Source organism: Hevea brasiliensis, chromosome 3, assembly GCF_030052815.1.
Source record: "Hevea brasiliensis isolate MT/VB/25A 57/8 chromosome 3, ASM3005281v1, whole genome shotgun sequence".
Classification (NCBI taxonomy): Eukaryota; Viridiplantae; Streptophyta; class Magnoliopsida; order Malpighiales; family Euphorbiaceae; genus Hevea; species Hevea brasiliensis.
In genome coordinates, this window is record NC_079495.1 from 18,403,378 (window position 1) to 18,420,658 (window position 17,281).

Sequence of the window (17,281 nt, forward strand, 5' to 3'; positions counted from 1 at the left end):
CCATTCTTGTATTTCAGCTTCGCCCATGTAATTTTTTTGGTCACATAGCGACTCCTTAAGATATATGTACTGATGGAATCTGCAGGCATTTTCAAACACCCCCTTGTCTCCCTTGAATTATATTGTATAAAGAGAGATAAGAGTACGTGGACAACATAATCATTTGATCATATTAATTTCAGTTAGAGCAGATGAAAATCAAGCATGATTTTATGAGAATTTAATTGAATTTTCTGACAAATGATTTATTAGTAGCGGAGAATTCTTATGGCATGGAAAACTCACCCCTTATGCTTAGCATAAGTTCTATGAAAAGCACCGCTTGTAATGACGAAGGTCGATCCCATACATTGTCTCAAGGATTCCCACACTCTTCAGCTTTGGATGTATTGTGATATATAGTTGCAAAATTTAGGAACGAGTTTGGTTTAGCCATTGTAATTAGGTGTTGGTTCAGGAATCCAATATTAGTTGTAGCAACCACCAAACATATTAAATTGGTAATTGACATACACCAGCACCTCAACAGCTCAATGAAACAGGCACATAGACAAAACCAAATTAATTGGTAATTGACTTGCATCAACACAAATGGCATCTACTACAGCCATCAAAGGATTAGATTTTCTTAATTTTTTTATGAGCAAGAAATTTCATTAGAGAAAAAGAGAGATAGAGAAGATGAGGAGAGCTGCAACCTAGCCCATGCCAACAGGCATTCCCCACAATACCCGACCTAAAGCAGCAACCTCCTCACCCCAATAAGAACAAAAACAGGCTAAAGTCATATGAGATCAACAAAGACAACAGCAAAATCCAGACAATTCTAAAAGAAAGCTATGAAGACATGCGAGAGTGACCTCGGTTAGCTGAACAATCAGCAGCCAAATTTGCTTCACTTAGAAAAGACACATATGTATAAACCTCTGTGATTAAGGAGAACACCCCCCAATGTAACAGGGACCAGGTTTCCCTCACGAAGAGCCATCAAGGTTCCGTTTCACACTGTCAGGTGGAGCAGACCAAAAGGAAAGTGGATGAGGACTTCCAAACTGAGAGTCTATGAAAAGACCCATTGGCTAAAGTCTTCCACTCCACAAAGGGACATAAAACAGAGCTCAGCAAACAAAAATTAATATACCACTATCTTAGAATCCAAGTCCAAACTTTCCAAGAACAGGGGCAGTGTAGGTATTATTTCTTACCTTTGATCTCCTCCATGGCAAAAGGTAATTCTTAGGACAGAGAAATTGGGTTGGAGAACAGAGAAAACAAGCTTTCCATCATGTGCAAAATTTCTTAGGACATAAATACTTTTTATATTTACAATATAAATACTTTTTATATTTACAATAAAAAAGTAAAAGAAACAACAGTTTAGAGATACAAATAGTAGATTAACAAGTTTCTTAAACATTATTTACAATATAAAACGCATGCATTGGCAATTTACAGCACAGAACAAGCACAACATCAAATACAAACATTGTTACATTCAGCAGTTGGCATTTTCAGCAGAGTTGCCATGATATCTGCCACGAAAGTTGAAAACCAAATGAGCTGAAGAAGGTTATCATGTAGCGCAACCATTTAAATAATTTATTAAATCAATCTAAAATGCTAAATTCCTCAACTTGCAAATCCCTAAAATAAAAAAGAAAAGGGAAAATTAAAAACAATTTTAGATGAAATTTATACATACCTAATCTTCACTTGTTGAATCGATGTGAGAATCATCTATTGAATTGATCTCAGAACCGTCAAGAACAATTTTAGGGATATGAGCAATCTTGGACCAATCTTCACCTTTTCCACGTTCACATCTTTCGCTCAATTCATCACAATCCTCAATCACAATTTGTTGAAGAGATACTATATTCTGTAGGCACGCAGGCAATTCTTTGAGGTTTCTACACATTTCTAGTTTTAAGAGTTGCAGAGTGTTGGTGGATCCTCGAAGAAGCCATTCTGGAAACTCTACCAATTCGGGTAACCTTTTGAGTATCAGCCTTTTAAGGCTGAATCGAGCCAAGTCTTGATCGGCTTTCCCTTCCTCCATCGTCAAATTGAGGTTTTTGCAATCCCCGATAATAAGAGTCTCTAATGCAGTGAAGTACTTCATACTTTGAGGCAAAGAGATTAGGCTTTCACATCTAATAATAATAAGTGTTCGAAGATGTTTGAGGCCTCGCATATCTTCAAACAAGTAATCTAAATTTTCACAGCCACCAATGCACAAAAACCTAAGAGATGTCAAGCAGCCTAGTCCATTCTTTGCCAAACACTTCTCCTCAGCATCCAATAGCACAGCTTTCACGGTCAACAAAATATCCTCGAGCTTTTTGAGTTCCCCTTGCAAGCCCCATGCAAAACTTATCTCTTGGTAGGCATGGGATGCTAGCTTTTCTCGGAATTTCTCAGTAACATTAAAAGCTAACCACTGGGCAAGAAAAAAAAATATTTTTTTTTCCGGGTATCAGTTTCTATTTGGGTATGAATTGAATAATAAATTCTGAGAGAACATCCCATTTTATAGCCAGAAAACTCCTTTGGCAAGCATCAAGTTTTCAGTGTACTCAATAAAAGTATAAATTCTATTCTTTGCTTGTTCTAAAAATGAATTTAAGCATATTCTAAGTGTTTGGAGTGTAAAATGGTGCTAACATTAATTCTCCCATCTTCACACTCATTCTTGCTGTAGGCCAAAAGTTAAAGGCAATGCTATTCAATTAAAATTTTATTTTATCAATTTAATTTTTATCTTTTATTATTAGTTTCTATTGCAGCTATTAAATTATTTGATACACTAAACAAATTCCTAATTCTCCTATCCCTTCCTCCATCATTGTTATTAAATTTAAATTGGAACGGTGAGTGAAATGAACCCAAAACATTCTGGGATTGTTATTAGACCGAATAAAGAAATGACCGATTAATTCGGCCAATTCAATTTGTCAGTGAGAGCAAAATTACTTGTGTTGATAAGAAAATTGAACTTAAGACCTCATAAAAGATCTTTAAAATCACTAACTTAAGTATATTAGCTTGTGTATGTGTATAATAATAATAATAATAATAATAATAATAATAATAATAATATGTTTATTTATTTTTTTATAATTAATATTTTGTAAATATAAAAAATTAATAGCAATATTTAAAACTGAATACTTTTATATAATTAAAAAAAATATTATAGTGTATTGATGTAATTATTTAAATATAATTTTTGTTTCTCAATCTAAAAATAATTTCAAATTAAAAGCTACTATGATAATGAATATAACAATTTTAGAGTGCTATAAATTCATATAAATATGTAATTGTTGGTCAATAATATAATTAATAATTGATAAAAATAAAAAGAAAAGCATTTAGTAGCCATTTATTTGGGAAAAAATTGATTTAACATTTTAATTTAAAAATTTATCAAAAAATATATTTCATAAGTAAAAAAAAAAAGAGTAGACATTAGGATTTGAATACCAGCAACAAGGCTAAATAGAGAATGGGCCAAAACACATATTCAATTGATCCATCTTATTTGTCTAATATTGTCAAAATTTTTTACTTACATTGAAATGTAATCTCTTATTGATAAATATATTTATACTGTTGCATTTCTATTTTCAAAACAAAATGGGTCCAAAGATCTATTACTCATCATATATTGCTTGTAATTAACTTTTGCCTACAGCAAGAATGAGTGTGAAGATGGGAGAATATAGAATTAATGTTGCACCATTTTACACTCCAAACACTTAGAATATGCTTAAATTCATTGTTAGAACAAGCAAAGAATAGAATTTATACTTTTATTCACTATACTGAAAACTTGATGCTTGCCATATGAGTTTTCTCACTATAAAATGGGATGTTGATTCAGATGAATCCCAGAAAAGAAAAAAAAAAAAAAAATTCTCGACCTCCACAAAATGACTATAGAGTTATTAGCATTCAATATTATTGAGAAATTCCTAGAAAAGGTAGCATCCCATGCCGACCAAATATAAGTTTTGCATGGGGCTTACAAGGGGAACTGAAAAAGTTCAAGATTATCTTACTACTGAGGGTTTAATGGCTAAAATAAAATTCTTAATTAAATTTTTGCAGGTAAAAGTGGTGCCAAAGACTCGCGGCAAAATTATATATTTTTATATGCATCAAACATACATCTCTCCCACTTCTTGATATCAATTTAGAATATCGAGCAGCAGTTTTTGATCGAAGCAAAACCAACTATTTTATAATCGTAAAAAAAATCAACACTCAATTTCATAAAATAATCACAGCTCGAAATTGACGCATTAAAAATCATACGCTACATTTTGAGGCTTGCATTTCTAGGATGCATATCTTTGATTAATGGGCCTTTAACAACCTCAAATTCTTGGTTGATCTTCATGATTGTCTTCAAAATTTGAACCACCCTTCTTTCCCCTTTAACAAAACTGGTGAGCGAAATGCCACTAAAATTGCAATGCAAAACAGTGTTTAAATCTGGTTATTCTGATGTAATGTACATAACATGACAAATAAAAGTCAACTCTACACAAGCCCCAAGAAACTGAACAAATGGAATAAAGATACCAAAAGTGTATGAAGGAACCTGGCCAAGGTTCTCATGTACGTGGCAAATTATTCATTCTTAATCTATGTTGATTGACATTCAAGTAATAGTACATCTTGTTTTGTTCATGTCCTTTTTCCATGACTAAATGGCAGGTGATTTATGAATTTGATCAAAATGTGCATTTTGTTCAAATTGATATTGAGGGTACACCCTGTGTGCAGTTCTTCACGAACAAGGAGATGCTCAGGTTGGCTAGATTGTTTTATTTGCATGCCTCTGTCATTATCTGGCTGCTTTAAAATGTTCTATGTTGGTCTCGCAGAACTGTACGAGTCAAAATGAAGAAAGAGTACAGAGAATTCATTGAAGCAAATAAATGAGAGGGTATTTTTAAGCAATGAATTTGCAGTCACCAGCATTTTGTCATTCAATTTTGTTCCTAGCAAGGGTTATAGCCAAATAATGCATTATAATTCTTACAGTGATACTTTGTATTGCTAAACACTGCATTGTAGATTATACATGCAGACCTCCCAAAGCAATTTTAAATTTAAAATTCCATTCTTGTTTTTCCTTCAATCTTGTACATTCGGTAGTGCTTGAGCTTCGCCTATGTAATTTTTTTATTCATATAGCGACTCTTTAAGATATATGTACTGATGGAATCTGCACGCATTTTCAACCACCCCCTTGTCTCTCTTGAATTATATTGTATAGAGAGGGATAGAGTGCATGGACAACATAATCATATGATCATATTAATTTCAGTTAGAGCCTATCAAAATCAAGCATGATTTTGTGAGAATTTAATAGAATTTTCTTACAAATGATTTATTTTAAAGAAAGGGAAAACTACTATGCGGAGAATTCTTATGGCATGGAAAACTCACCCCTTATGCTTAGCACAACTGTTATGAAAAGCACCGCTCATAATGATAAAGGTCGATCCCATACATTGTCTCAAGGATTCCCTCACCCTTCAACTTTGGAAGCATTGTGACATATAGTTGATAAGTTTAGGACTTACTTGGTTATAGGACATGTTTGGTTTAGCCATTGTAATTAGCTCTTGGTTTAGTAATCCAATGCTAGTGGTAGCAGCCACTAAACATATTAAATTGGTAATTGACATACACCAGCACCTCAATAGCTCAATGAAACAGGCACACAGAAAAAATCAAATTAATTGGTAATTGATTTTCTTTTTGAATTTTTTTTATTAGCAAGAAATTTCATTAAAGAAAAAGAGAGATACAGAAGATGAGGAGAGCTGCAACCTAGCCCATGCCAACAGGCATTCCCCACAAGACCCGACGTAAAGCAGCAACCTCCTCACCGCAATAAGAACCGAAACAGACTAAAATCATATCAGATCAACAAAGACACAGCAAAATCCAGACAATTCTAAAAGAAAGATATGAAGACATACGAGAGTGACCCTGCTTAGCTAAACAATTGGTAGCCATATTTGCTTCACTTAGAAAAATACTCAAATAAACCTTTGTGATCACAGAGAACACCCCCAATGGAACAGGGACCAGGATTCCCTCACAAAGAGCCATCCACCTTCCGTTTCACATAATCAGATGAAGTAGACCAAAAGGAAAGTGGATGAGGATGTCCAAACTGAGTCTATGAAATGACCCATGGGCTAAAGTCTTGTTATTTTATTTTGATTGACATTCGAGTAATAGCACATCTTGTTATGTTCATGAACTTTTTCCATGACTAAATGGCAGGTGATTGATGAATTTGATCAAAACGTACATTTTGTTGAAATTGACATCGAGGAAGATTCAGAAATAGCAGAGGTAGCAGGCATTATGAGTACACCATGTGTGGAATTCTTCAAGAACAAGGAGATGCTCAGGTTGGCTAGATTGTTTTATTTGCACACCTCTTTCATTATCTAGATGAGTTTTAGATCGGTTTCTTTCCATTCTTCCTTCCATTTGTTCATATACATTAGCTATCATTTACATGGTTTATTGTTTGTGGCTCCTTTAAAATGTTTTATGTTGGTCTCGCAGAACTGTATCAGGAGTCAAAATGAAGAAAGATTACAGAGAATTCATTGAAGCAAATAAATGAGAGGGTTTTTTAAGAAATGAATTTGCAGTTGTCATCATTTTGTCATTAAGTTTTGTTCCGAGCAAAGGGTTATAGCCAAATAATGCATTATAATTCTTACAATGATACTTTGTACTGTTAAAGCACTGCATTGTAGATTATACATGCAAACCTGCCAAGGCAATTTTAAATATAAAATTCCATTCTTGTATTTCAGCTTCGCCCATGTAATTTTTTTGGTCACATAGCGACTCCTTAAGATATATGTACTGATGGAATCTGCAGGCATTTTCAAACACCCCCTTGTCTCCCTTGAATTATATTGTATAAAGAGAGATAAGAGTACGTGGACAACATAATCATTTGATCATATTAATTTCAGTTAGAGCAGATGAAAATCAAGCATGATTTTATGAGAATTTAATTGAATTTTCTGACAAATGATTTATTAGTAGCGGAGAATTCTTATGGCATAGAAAACTCACCCCTTATGCTTAGCATAAGTTTTATGAAAAGCACCGCTTGTAATGACGACGGTCGATCCCATACATTGTCTCAAGGATTCCCACTCTTCAGCTTTGGATGTATTGTGATATATAGTTGCAAAATTTAGGAACGAGTTTGGTTTAGCCATTGTAATTAGGTGTTGGTTCAGGAATCCAATGTTAGTGGTAGCAACCACCAAACATATTAAATTGGTAATTGACATACACCAGCACCTCAACAGCTCAATGAAACAGGCACATAGACAAAACCAAATTAATTGGTAATTGACTTGCATCAACACAAATGGCATCTACTACAGCCATCAAAGGATTAGATTTTCTTAATTTTTTTATGAGCAAGAAATTTCATTAGAGAAAAGAGAGATACAGAAGATGAGGAGAGCTGCAACCTAGCCCATGCCAACAGGCATTCCCCACAATACCCGACCTAAAGCAGCAACCTCCTCACCCCAATAAGAACAAAAACAGGCTAAAGTCATATGAGATCAACAAAGACAACAGCAAAATCCAGACAATTCTAAAAGAAAGCTATGAAGACATGCGAGAGTGACCTCGGTTAGCTGAACAATCAGCAGCCAAATTTGCTTCACTTAGAAAAGACACATATGTATAAACCTCTGTGATTAAGGAGAACACCCCCCAATGTAACAGGGACCAGGTTTCCCTCACGAAGAGCCATCAAGGTTCCGTTTCACACTGTCAGGTGGAGCAGACCAAAAGGAAAGTGGATGAGGACTTCCAAACTGAGAGTCTATGAAAAGACCCATTGGCTAAAGTCTTCCACTCCACAAAGGGACATAAAACAGAGCTCAGCAAACAAAAATTAATATACCACTATCTTAGAATCCAAGTCCAAACTTTCCAAGAACAGGGGCAGTGTAGGTATTATTTCTTACCTTTGATCTCCTCCATGGCAAAAGGTAATTCTTAGGACAGAGAAATTGGGTTGGTGAACAGAGAAAACAAGCTTTCCATCATGTGCAAAATTTCTTAGGACATAAATACTTTTTATATTTACAATATAAATACTTTTTATATTTACAATAAAAAAGTAAAAGAAACAACAGTTTAGAGATACAAATAGTAGATTAACAAGTTTCTTAAACATTATTTACAATATAAAACGCATGCATTGGCAATTTACAGCACAGAACAAGCACAACATCAAATACAAACATTGTTACATTCAGCAGTTGGCATTTTCAGCAGAGTTGCCATGATATCTGCCACGAAAGTTGAAAACCAAATGAGCTGAAGAAGGTTATCATGTAGCGCAACCATTTAAATAATTTATTAAATCAATCTAAAATGCTAAATTCCTAAACTTGCAAATCCCTAAAATAAAAAAGAAAAAGGAAAATTACAATTTTAGATGAAATTTATACATACCTAATCTTCACTTGTTGAATCGATGTGAGAATCATCTATTGAATTGATCTCAGAACCGTCAAGAACAATTTTAGGGATATGAGCAATCTTGGACCAATCTTCACCTTTTCCACGTTCACATCTTTCGCTCAATTCATCACAATCCTCAATCACAATTTGTTGAAGAGATACTATATTCTGTAGGCACGCAGGCAATTCTTTGAGGTTTCTACACATTTCTAGTTTTAAGAGTTGCAGAGTGTTGGTGGATCCTCGAAGAAGCCATTCTGGAAACTCTACCAATTCGGGTAACCTTTTGAGTATCAGCCTTTTAAGGCTGAATCGAGCCAAGTCTTGATCGGCTTTCCCTTCCTCCATCGTCAAATTGAGGTTTTTGCAATCCCCGATAATAAGAGTCTCTAATGCAGTGAAGTACTTCATACTTTGAGGCAAAGAGATTAGGCTTTCACATCTAATAATAATAAGTGTTCGAAGATGTTTGAGGCCTCGCATATCTTCAAACAAGTAATCTAAATTTTCACAGCCACCAATGCACAAAAACCTAAGAGATGTCAAGCAGCCTAGTCCATTCTTTGCCAAACACTTCTCCTCAGCATCCAATAGCACAGCTTTCACGGTCAACAAAATATCCTCGAGCTTTTTGAGTTCCCCTTGCAAGCCCCATGCAAAACTTATCTCTTGGTAGGCATGGGATGCTAGCTTTTCTAGGAATTTCTCAGTAACATTAAAAGCTAACGACTCTATAGACATTTTGTGTGGGCAAGAAAAAAAAGATTTTTTTTTTTTTTCCGGGTATCAGTTTCTATTTGGGTATGAATTGAATAATAAATTCTGAGAGAACATCCCATTTTATAGCCAGAAAACTCCTTTGGCAAGCATCAAGTTTTCAGTGTACTCAATAAAAGTATAAATTATATTCTTTGCTTGTTCTAAAAATGAATTTAAGCATATTCTAAGTGTTTGGAGTGTAAAATGGTGCTAACATTAATTCTCCCATCTTCACACTCATTCTTGCTGTAGGCCAAAAGTTAAAGGCAATGCTATTCAATTAAAATTTTATTTTATCAATTTAATTTTTATCTTTTATCATTAGTTTCTATTGTGGCTATTAAATTATTTGATACACTAAACAAATCCCTAATTCTCCGCCTCCATCAATATTATTAAATTCAGATTGGACCGGTTAGTGAAGTGAACCCAAAACATTCTGGGATTGTTATTAGACCGAATAAAGAAATGACCGATTAATTCGGCCAATTCAATTTGTCAATGAGGGTAAAATTACTTAAGTGTTGACAAGAAAATTGAACTTAAGACCTCATAAAAGATCTTTAAAATCACTAACATAAGTATATTAGCTTGTGTATGTGTATAATAATAATAATAATAATAATAATAATAATAATAATATGTTTATTTATTTTTTATAATTAGTATTTTGTAAATATAAAAAATTAATAGCGATATTAATAACTGAATACTTTTATATAATTTTTTTTAAAAAACAATATTATAGTGTATTGATGTAATTATTTAAATATAATTTTTGTTTCTTGATCAATCTAAAAATAATTTCAAATTAAAAGCTACTATGATAATGAATATAACAATTTTAGAGTGCTATAAATTCATATAAATATGTAATTGTTGGTCAATAATATAATTAATAATTGATAAAAATAAAAACAAAGGCATTTAGTAGCCATTTATTTGGGAAAAAAATTAATTAACATTTTAATTTAAAAATTTATCAAAAAATATATTTCACAAGTAAAAAGAAAAAAAAAAGTAGACATTAGGATTTGAATACCAGCAACAAGGCTAAATGGAGAATGGGCCAAAACAAATATTCAATTGATCCATCTTATTTGTCTAATATTGTAAAAAATTTTTACTTACATTGAAATGTAATCTCTTATTGATAAATATATTGATACTGTTGCATTTCTATTTTCAAAACAAAATGGGTCCAAAGATCTATTACTCATCATCTATTGCTTGTAATTAACTTTTGCCTACAGCAAGAATGAGTGTGACGATGGGAGAATATAGAATTAATGTTGCACCATTTTACACTCCAAACACTTAGAATATGCTTAAATTCATTGTTAGAACAAGCAAAGAATAGAATGGAAGAAATGATGAGCCATATAATGGAGGAGATGATGAGTCAAATGATGGAATTGATGAAGCCATCGCAAGGGAAAGGTAAGGAGCCTGTAGTCCCTGAAACTCAATCTAATGTGAATGGAACTAGGGTCAATCCTATTGAAATTGGAGCAAATAGTAATGAAGGAAGGGGTATTTTGCCGCTACCGAAGGGGAAAGAAAATGGGGATTCTGGTAATAGTTCTCAGGTGCATAAGAGTTCTTGTAATTTGAGGAATTCTGCGATGAAATTGAAGGTAGATGTTCCCCAATTTGATGGTAGTAATCCGAGAGGATAGGTAAGAAAATGCCAGAACTATTTCCAAGTTTATGATGTGAGTGAGGAACAAAAAGTGGAAGTAGCTTCTTTATTTTGGGTGGAAAAAGCTGACATTTGGTTCCAAGGTTGGCAAGTCAGTAGACCAACTGCATCTTGGAGTGAATTTGCGGAGGAGTTATGCAAGAGATTTGGGGAGTTGACTGTAACTGATGTAGTTGAGGAGTTTAACAAGTTAAATCAAGAAGGTTCAGTATTGGATTATCAGGAGAAGTTTGAGGAGCTTAAGGCTTTAATGTTGAAGTATAATCTAGGTCTATCAGAAGCTTATTTTATCTCTAGTTTCATCAACGGGTTGAGTGAGGAATTGAGACCTGTAATTAAAATGTTTAGACCTGAATCATTGTTGCAAGCCTTTGAACAAGCAAAATTGCAAGAGCAATCCATTGAGGCTATTTTGAGAAAACAAAAGCCTTATATTAGGCCATACTTCAATTCCTACAACACAAGAAATGCTCAGTTTAGAAATGCCAATCCCACATCTAAACCTAATTTCTCTACTGCAAACCCAAGTTCTTCTTTCTCTAAACCAATCTTTGTTGCTGAATTGGAGAAACCACCCTCAAAGTTTATTAACTCTGACTTGAAAAAGGGTAATAATAGTTGTTTTAAATGTGGAGATAGGTATTACCCTGGTCATCAATGTAAGACTCAACAAATATTAGCATTGCAGGCTGATGAAGAGGGATTGGAAGAAGTGGGGAATATGGGGGGAGAGGAGAACTATGAAGGTGAGGGAGAGGAGGTTGAGATCTCCTTGCATGCCTTAGATGGCAGTATTTCTCCAAATACATTGAAGATTAAAGGGAAGGTAGACAAGCAGTCAATTGTCATATTAATTGACAGTGGAAGCACACCTAGTTTCCTGGATTATAAAATTGCTAAAGAGTTGGGATGTAGGATGGTAAAAGCCCCTCCACTTTCTGTGACAGTAGCTAATGGTCACAAGATGGGTAGTAGATTCAAGTGTGTTGGGTTTTGTGGAATATGGAGGGTCATTCCTTCTTTTTCAACATAAGATTGTTGGATTTGGGTGGTTATAACATGGTACTTGGAGTGGATTGGATGAGGTCTTATAGTCCAATCACTTTCAATTTTCAAAACCTAAAAGTTTCATTTCAAAAGGAAGGGAAGCAAATTGACCTTACTGGGGTGACCAAGGAAGGTTCATTAAAACTGATGACAGGGAGGCAATTACAGAAATTGTTCAGGAAGGGACTTTCTGGTATGTTCACTCATTTATTTTCTTTGCATGCTGTTGCTGTCAATGATGAACTTGTTGAATCTAAGAGTGATGTTCCACCTGAACTACAATTTTTATTAGACAACTATGCAGACCTGTTTAAAGACCCTACGCAATTACCACCTTATAGGGATTATAACCATTCTATCCAACTCAAACCTAACTCCAAACCTGTAAATCTCAGACCTTGTAGATACAACCATTTTTAGAAAAATGAAATTGAGAAGCAAGTGAAAGAAATGTTACAAACAGGAGTCATTCAACCTAGCCACGGTCTTTTTGCCTCTCCTGTTTTGTTAATTAAAAAAACAAGACAACACTTGGAGGTTCTGCATAGATTATAGACAACTTAATGATGCCACCATTAAAAACAAATTCCCAATTCCAATTATAGATGACTTGTTGGATGAATTGTGTGGTGCCACCATTTTTTCCAAAATTGATTTGAAAGCTGGGTATCACCAAATTAGGATGGCTGAGCCAGACACCCCTAAAATTGCATTTCGAACACACCAGGGCCACTATGAATTTAAGGTTATGCCTTTTGGGTTGACCAATGTCCCAGCAACATTCCAAGCCTTCATGAACCATATCTTTGCTCCTTATTTGAGAAAATTTGCTCTTGTTTTCTTTGATGATATACTTGTCTATATTAAATCATTTCAAGATCATTTGGAACATCTTTCCTTAGTTTTTGACATACTGAGACAACAATAACTCTTTGCCAAGAAATCTAAATGCTCTTTTGCAGTAAGGGAAGTAGAGTATTTAGGACATATTATCAGTGGGGCAGGGGTGCATACTGACCCTAAAAAGATTGAAGCTATGATTAAATGGCCTAGGCCTACCTCATTGAAGTCCTTGAGGAGTTTTTGGGGTCTTATAGGATATTATAGAAAATTTGTCAAAGGTTATGGGGTTGTTACTAAACCATTGACAAATTTATTGAAGAAAAATTCTTTTTGTTGGAATGAAGAAGTTGAGGGAGCTTTTAATGAATTGAAGCAACTGATGTCTTCTACCCCAGTTTTGGCATTGCCTAATTTCACCCAACCATTTGTTTTGGAGACTGATGCTAGTCATATAGGGTTGGGAGCAGTTTTAATGCAAAATGGGAGTCCAATTGCATATTTGAGCAAGTCCTTGGGAGTAAAAAACCAAGGGTTATCTATATATGAGAAAGAACTCTTAGCTGTAATTGTGGCAGTGACTAAATGGAGACATTATTTGGAAAATGCTCACTTTATTATTAACACTGACCATGAGAGTCTTAAGTTTTTGTTACAGCAAAGGCTTCATACTTATGTGCAACAAAAAGGCATAATGAAGTTGCTGGGATTGGATTATTCAATCAATTACAGGTCTGGGCATGAAAACAAGGCTGTTGATGCCTTATCTAGATATGCCTTGACTGATCAGCAGGGAGAATTGCAAGCCATTTCTGCTGTGGTGCCAGTGTGGCAGCAAGAAGTCAATAATAGTTATGTGGGTGATCAATTGGCTCAAGCCCTTATTACTGCACTTACAATAGATCCTCATTCTAAGCCACATTATCAATATAAAGCAGGGTTGTTACGATACAAGGGCAGGGTATATATTGGTGACTCTTTTGATCTCCAACAGAGACTTGTTTCTGCTGCTCATGATTCTCCAGTTGGGGGACATTCAAGTATCAAGGTGACTTATCACAGGTTGTCTCAATTGTTCTATTGGCCTAAAATGTTACAGCAGGTGGAGAGATGGATTATGAGTTGTGACGTATGTCAATGATGCAAAGGTGAATCATTGCCCTACCCTGGGTTATTGCAACCACTATCCATCCCATCTCATGCATGGTCATGTATTTCTATGGATTTTATAGAGCAGTTGCCTAAATTTGAAGGTAAAGATGTCATCATGGTGGTTGTTGATAGGTTCACTAAATTTGCTCACTTTATAGCCCTTGCACATCCTTATTCAGCTGAGAAAATAGCCAAGATATTCTTGGATAACATTTTCAAGTTGCATGGGGTTCCTACAAGCATGGTGAGTGATAGAGATAAGGTCTTCACCAGTCTTTTCTGGCAACAATTGTTTAAGGCTTTGGGAACTAAATTGCACATGAGTATAGCCTACCATCCTCAGTCAGATGGCCAGACTGAAAGACTCAATAGATGCTTGGAAAATTATCTTAGATGCATGACTTTCTAGCATCCTTATAAATGGAGTTCATGGCTAAGTTTAGCTTAATGGTGGTATAATTTTAGCTTTCATTCTAGCATCAAAATGTCTCCTTTCCAGGCCTTATACGGATATCCACCACCCATTTTTAATATAGCAGAACTTGCTGCAATTTCAGTAGCTAAAGTAGAGGATTTACTAGTAGAGAAACAACAATTGGCAGATGTGTTGAGAGAAAATTTATTGATTGCTCAAAATCGAATGAAACAGTATATCGATTTGAAGAGCACTGAGAGATAGTTTAATGTTGGGGATTGGGTGTTTCTGAAGTTGCAACCTTATAAACAGCTATCAATGGCAGTTAGGAAATGCGTGAAATTGTCTCCCAAGTATTATGGTCCATTTTTAGTTTTGCAAAGAATTGGATCAGTTGCTTATAAATTGAAATTACCTGCAGATTCCTCCATACATGATGTTTTTCATGTGTCACTATTAAAGAAGAAGGTGGGAGCAGATCAATTTCTTCATAGTTCCTTACCTAAGTTCAACAAACAGCGGCTATGGAAGGGTCCTGTGGCAATTTTGAATAAGAGGACTATTCAAAAGGATGGCAAAGATGTGGAGCAAGTGTTGGTGCAATGGAATACCTTGTCAATTCAAGAATCAACTTGGGCGGATAAGAATTTTATTTCACAACAATTTCCACAGATCATTCTTGAGGACAAGAATGCTGTTGCGGAGGGAGGTAATGTTGTGACAGTAACTCAAGAAGAGGGAGAAGTCAACAGTCAAGAGGATCCTTGCTGAGTTGTACTTTAGGAGGGAACAGTTAAGGAGTTTGTTTGTAATTTGTTACTGAAGCTAGCACTTGTTACAACCATAAACTCATTGTACTAGCAAGCATAAATACTGTACAAATCTTGGATTAGGATTTATCTGATCAATAATACAATCATTTACTCTCTCTCTCTCTCTCTCTCTCTCTCTCTCTCTCTCTCTCTCTCTCTCTCTTCTTCCTCGAATCTTCTTCTCTTTCTTTATTCTTTCTTTCTTCTATTCTTTTGTTACTCACGTTGGTACTCTGTGATTGAAGGAGTTGCTGGTCTGAGCTCCACCGTCAGGTCTTGAGAAGTCTATGAGACCAATTCCTGACAGACTCGCGGCAAAATTGGCGATAAAATATTAAACAATACCAACCACTGTTGAATGAAGTTGTGGCTTCAACCTTCGAGCTTATGAGTAAAATATTTGTTGTCAAGATGTCATCAGTCACATTTCGGTATATTAAAAAAGTATGTTGGAAAATATTCAACAAAATCCCAATTCTTCTTAACTAAGCAGTTGCAAACTGAAGGTCCAAAAGTTTCAAACAATATCATTTAAAAGATCCTATTTTTTAAAAGTTTATATTCACAACAATGGCCACTTCAGAGTGAATAATCACAGCTTGAAATTGATGCATTAAAAATCATACGCTACATTTTGAGGCTTGCATTTCTAGGATGCATATCTTTGATTAATGGGCCTTTATCAACCTCAAATTCTTGGTTGATCTTCATGATTGTCTTCAAAATTTGAACCACCCTTCTTTCCCCTTTAACAAAACTGGTGAGCGAAATGCCACTAAAATTGCAATGCAAAACAGTGCTTAAATCTGGTTATTCTGATGTAATGTGCATAACATGACAAATAAAAGTCAACTCTACACAAGCCCCAAGAAACTGAATAAATGGAATAAAGATATCAAAAGTGTATGAAGGAACCTGGCCCAGGTTCTCATTTACGTGGCAAATTATTCATTCTTAATCTATGTTGATTGACATTCAAGTAATAGTACATCCTGTTTTGTTCATGTCCTTTTTCCATGACTAAATGGCAAGTGATTTATGAATTTGATCAAAATGTGCATTTTGTTCAAATTGATATTGAGGGTACACCCTGTGTGCAGTTCTTCAAGAACAAGGAGATGCGCAGGTTGGCTAGATTGTTTTATTTGCATGCCTCTGTCATTATCTGGCTGCTTTAAAATGTTCTATGTTGGTCTCGCAGAACTGTACGAGTCAAAATGAAGAAAGAGTACAGAGAATTCATTGAAGCAAATAAATGAGAGGGTATTTTAAGCAATGAATTTGCAGTCACCAGCATTTTGTCATTCAATTTTGTTCCTGGCAAGGGTTATAGCCAAATAATGGTACTTTGTATTGCAAAACACTGCATTGTAGATTATACATGCAGACCTCCCAAAGCAATTTTAAATTTAAAATTCCATTCTTGTATTTCCTTCAGTCTTGTACATTTGGTAGTGCTTGAGCTTCGCCTATGTAATTTTTTCATTCGCATAGCGACTCTTTAAGATATATGTACTGATGGAATCGGCATGCATTTTCAACCACCCCCTTGTCTCTCTTGAATTATATTGTATAGAGAGGGATAGAGTACATGGACAACATAATCATATGATCATATTAATTTCAGTTAGAGCCAATCAAAATCAAGCATGATTTTGTGAGAATTTAATTGAATTTTCTTACAAATGATTTATTTTAAAGAAAGGGAAAACTACTATGCGGAGAATTCTTATGGCATGGAAAACTCACCCCTTATGCTTAGCACAACTGCTATGAAAAGCACCGCTCATAATGATGAAGGTCGATCCCATACATTGTCTCAAGGATTCCCTCACCCTTCAACTTTGCATGCATTGTGACATATAGTTGCAAAGTTTAGGACTTACTTGGTTATAGGACATGTTTGGTTTAGCCATTGTAATTAGCTGTTGGTTTAGTAATCCAATGCTAGTGGTAGCAGCCACTAAACATATTAAATTGGTAATTGACATACACCAGCACCTCAAT

General features: G+C 34.8%; 2 protein-coding genes and 1 long non-coding RNA gene across 3 annotated transcripts; 1 reads left to right on the forward strand and 2 right to left on the reverse strand.

Annotated features, from left to right (window-relative positions):
* Nucleotides 1-1,295: 1,295 nt before the first annotated feature.
* Nucleotides 1,296-2,483, reverse strand: LOC131178645 (uncharacterized). The gene is made up of 2 exons (XR_009147587.1): nucleotides 1,703-2,483; nucleotides 1,296-1,532 (listed from the first exon to the last, which is right to left on the reverse strand). It is a non-coding gene; the product is annotated as an uncharacterized LOC131178645 (long non-coding RNA).
* Nucleotides 2,484-8,135: 5,652 nt separating this feature from the next.
* On the reverse strand, nucleotides 8,136-9,303 carry LOC131178644 (disease resistance protein RGA2-like). Its single transcript, XM_058143899.1, has 2 exons — nucleotides 8,539-9,303; nucleotides 8,136-8,372 (listed from the first exon to the last, which is right to left on the reverse strand). Exon 1 carries the CDS (start codon nucleotides 9,286-9,288, stop codon nucleotides 8,539-8,541), a length of 750 nt encoding a protein of 249 aa, XP_057999882.1. The 5' UTR covers nucleotides 9,289-9,303; the 3' UTR covers nucleotides 8,136-8,372.
* A 1,365-nt stretch (nucleotides 9,304-10,668) lies between these two features.
* Nucleotides 10,669-15,390, forward strand: LOC110642382 (uncharacterized). The gene has a single exon (XM_058143898.1). It carries the CDS (start codon nucleotides 11,259-11,261, stop codon nucleotides 12,039-12,041), a length of 783 nt encoding a protein of 260 aa, XP_057999881.1. The 5' UTR covers nucleotides 10,669-11,258; the 3' UTR covers nucleotides 12,042-15,390.
* The last annotated feature ends 1,891 nt before the right edge of the window (nucleotides 15,391-17,281 follow it).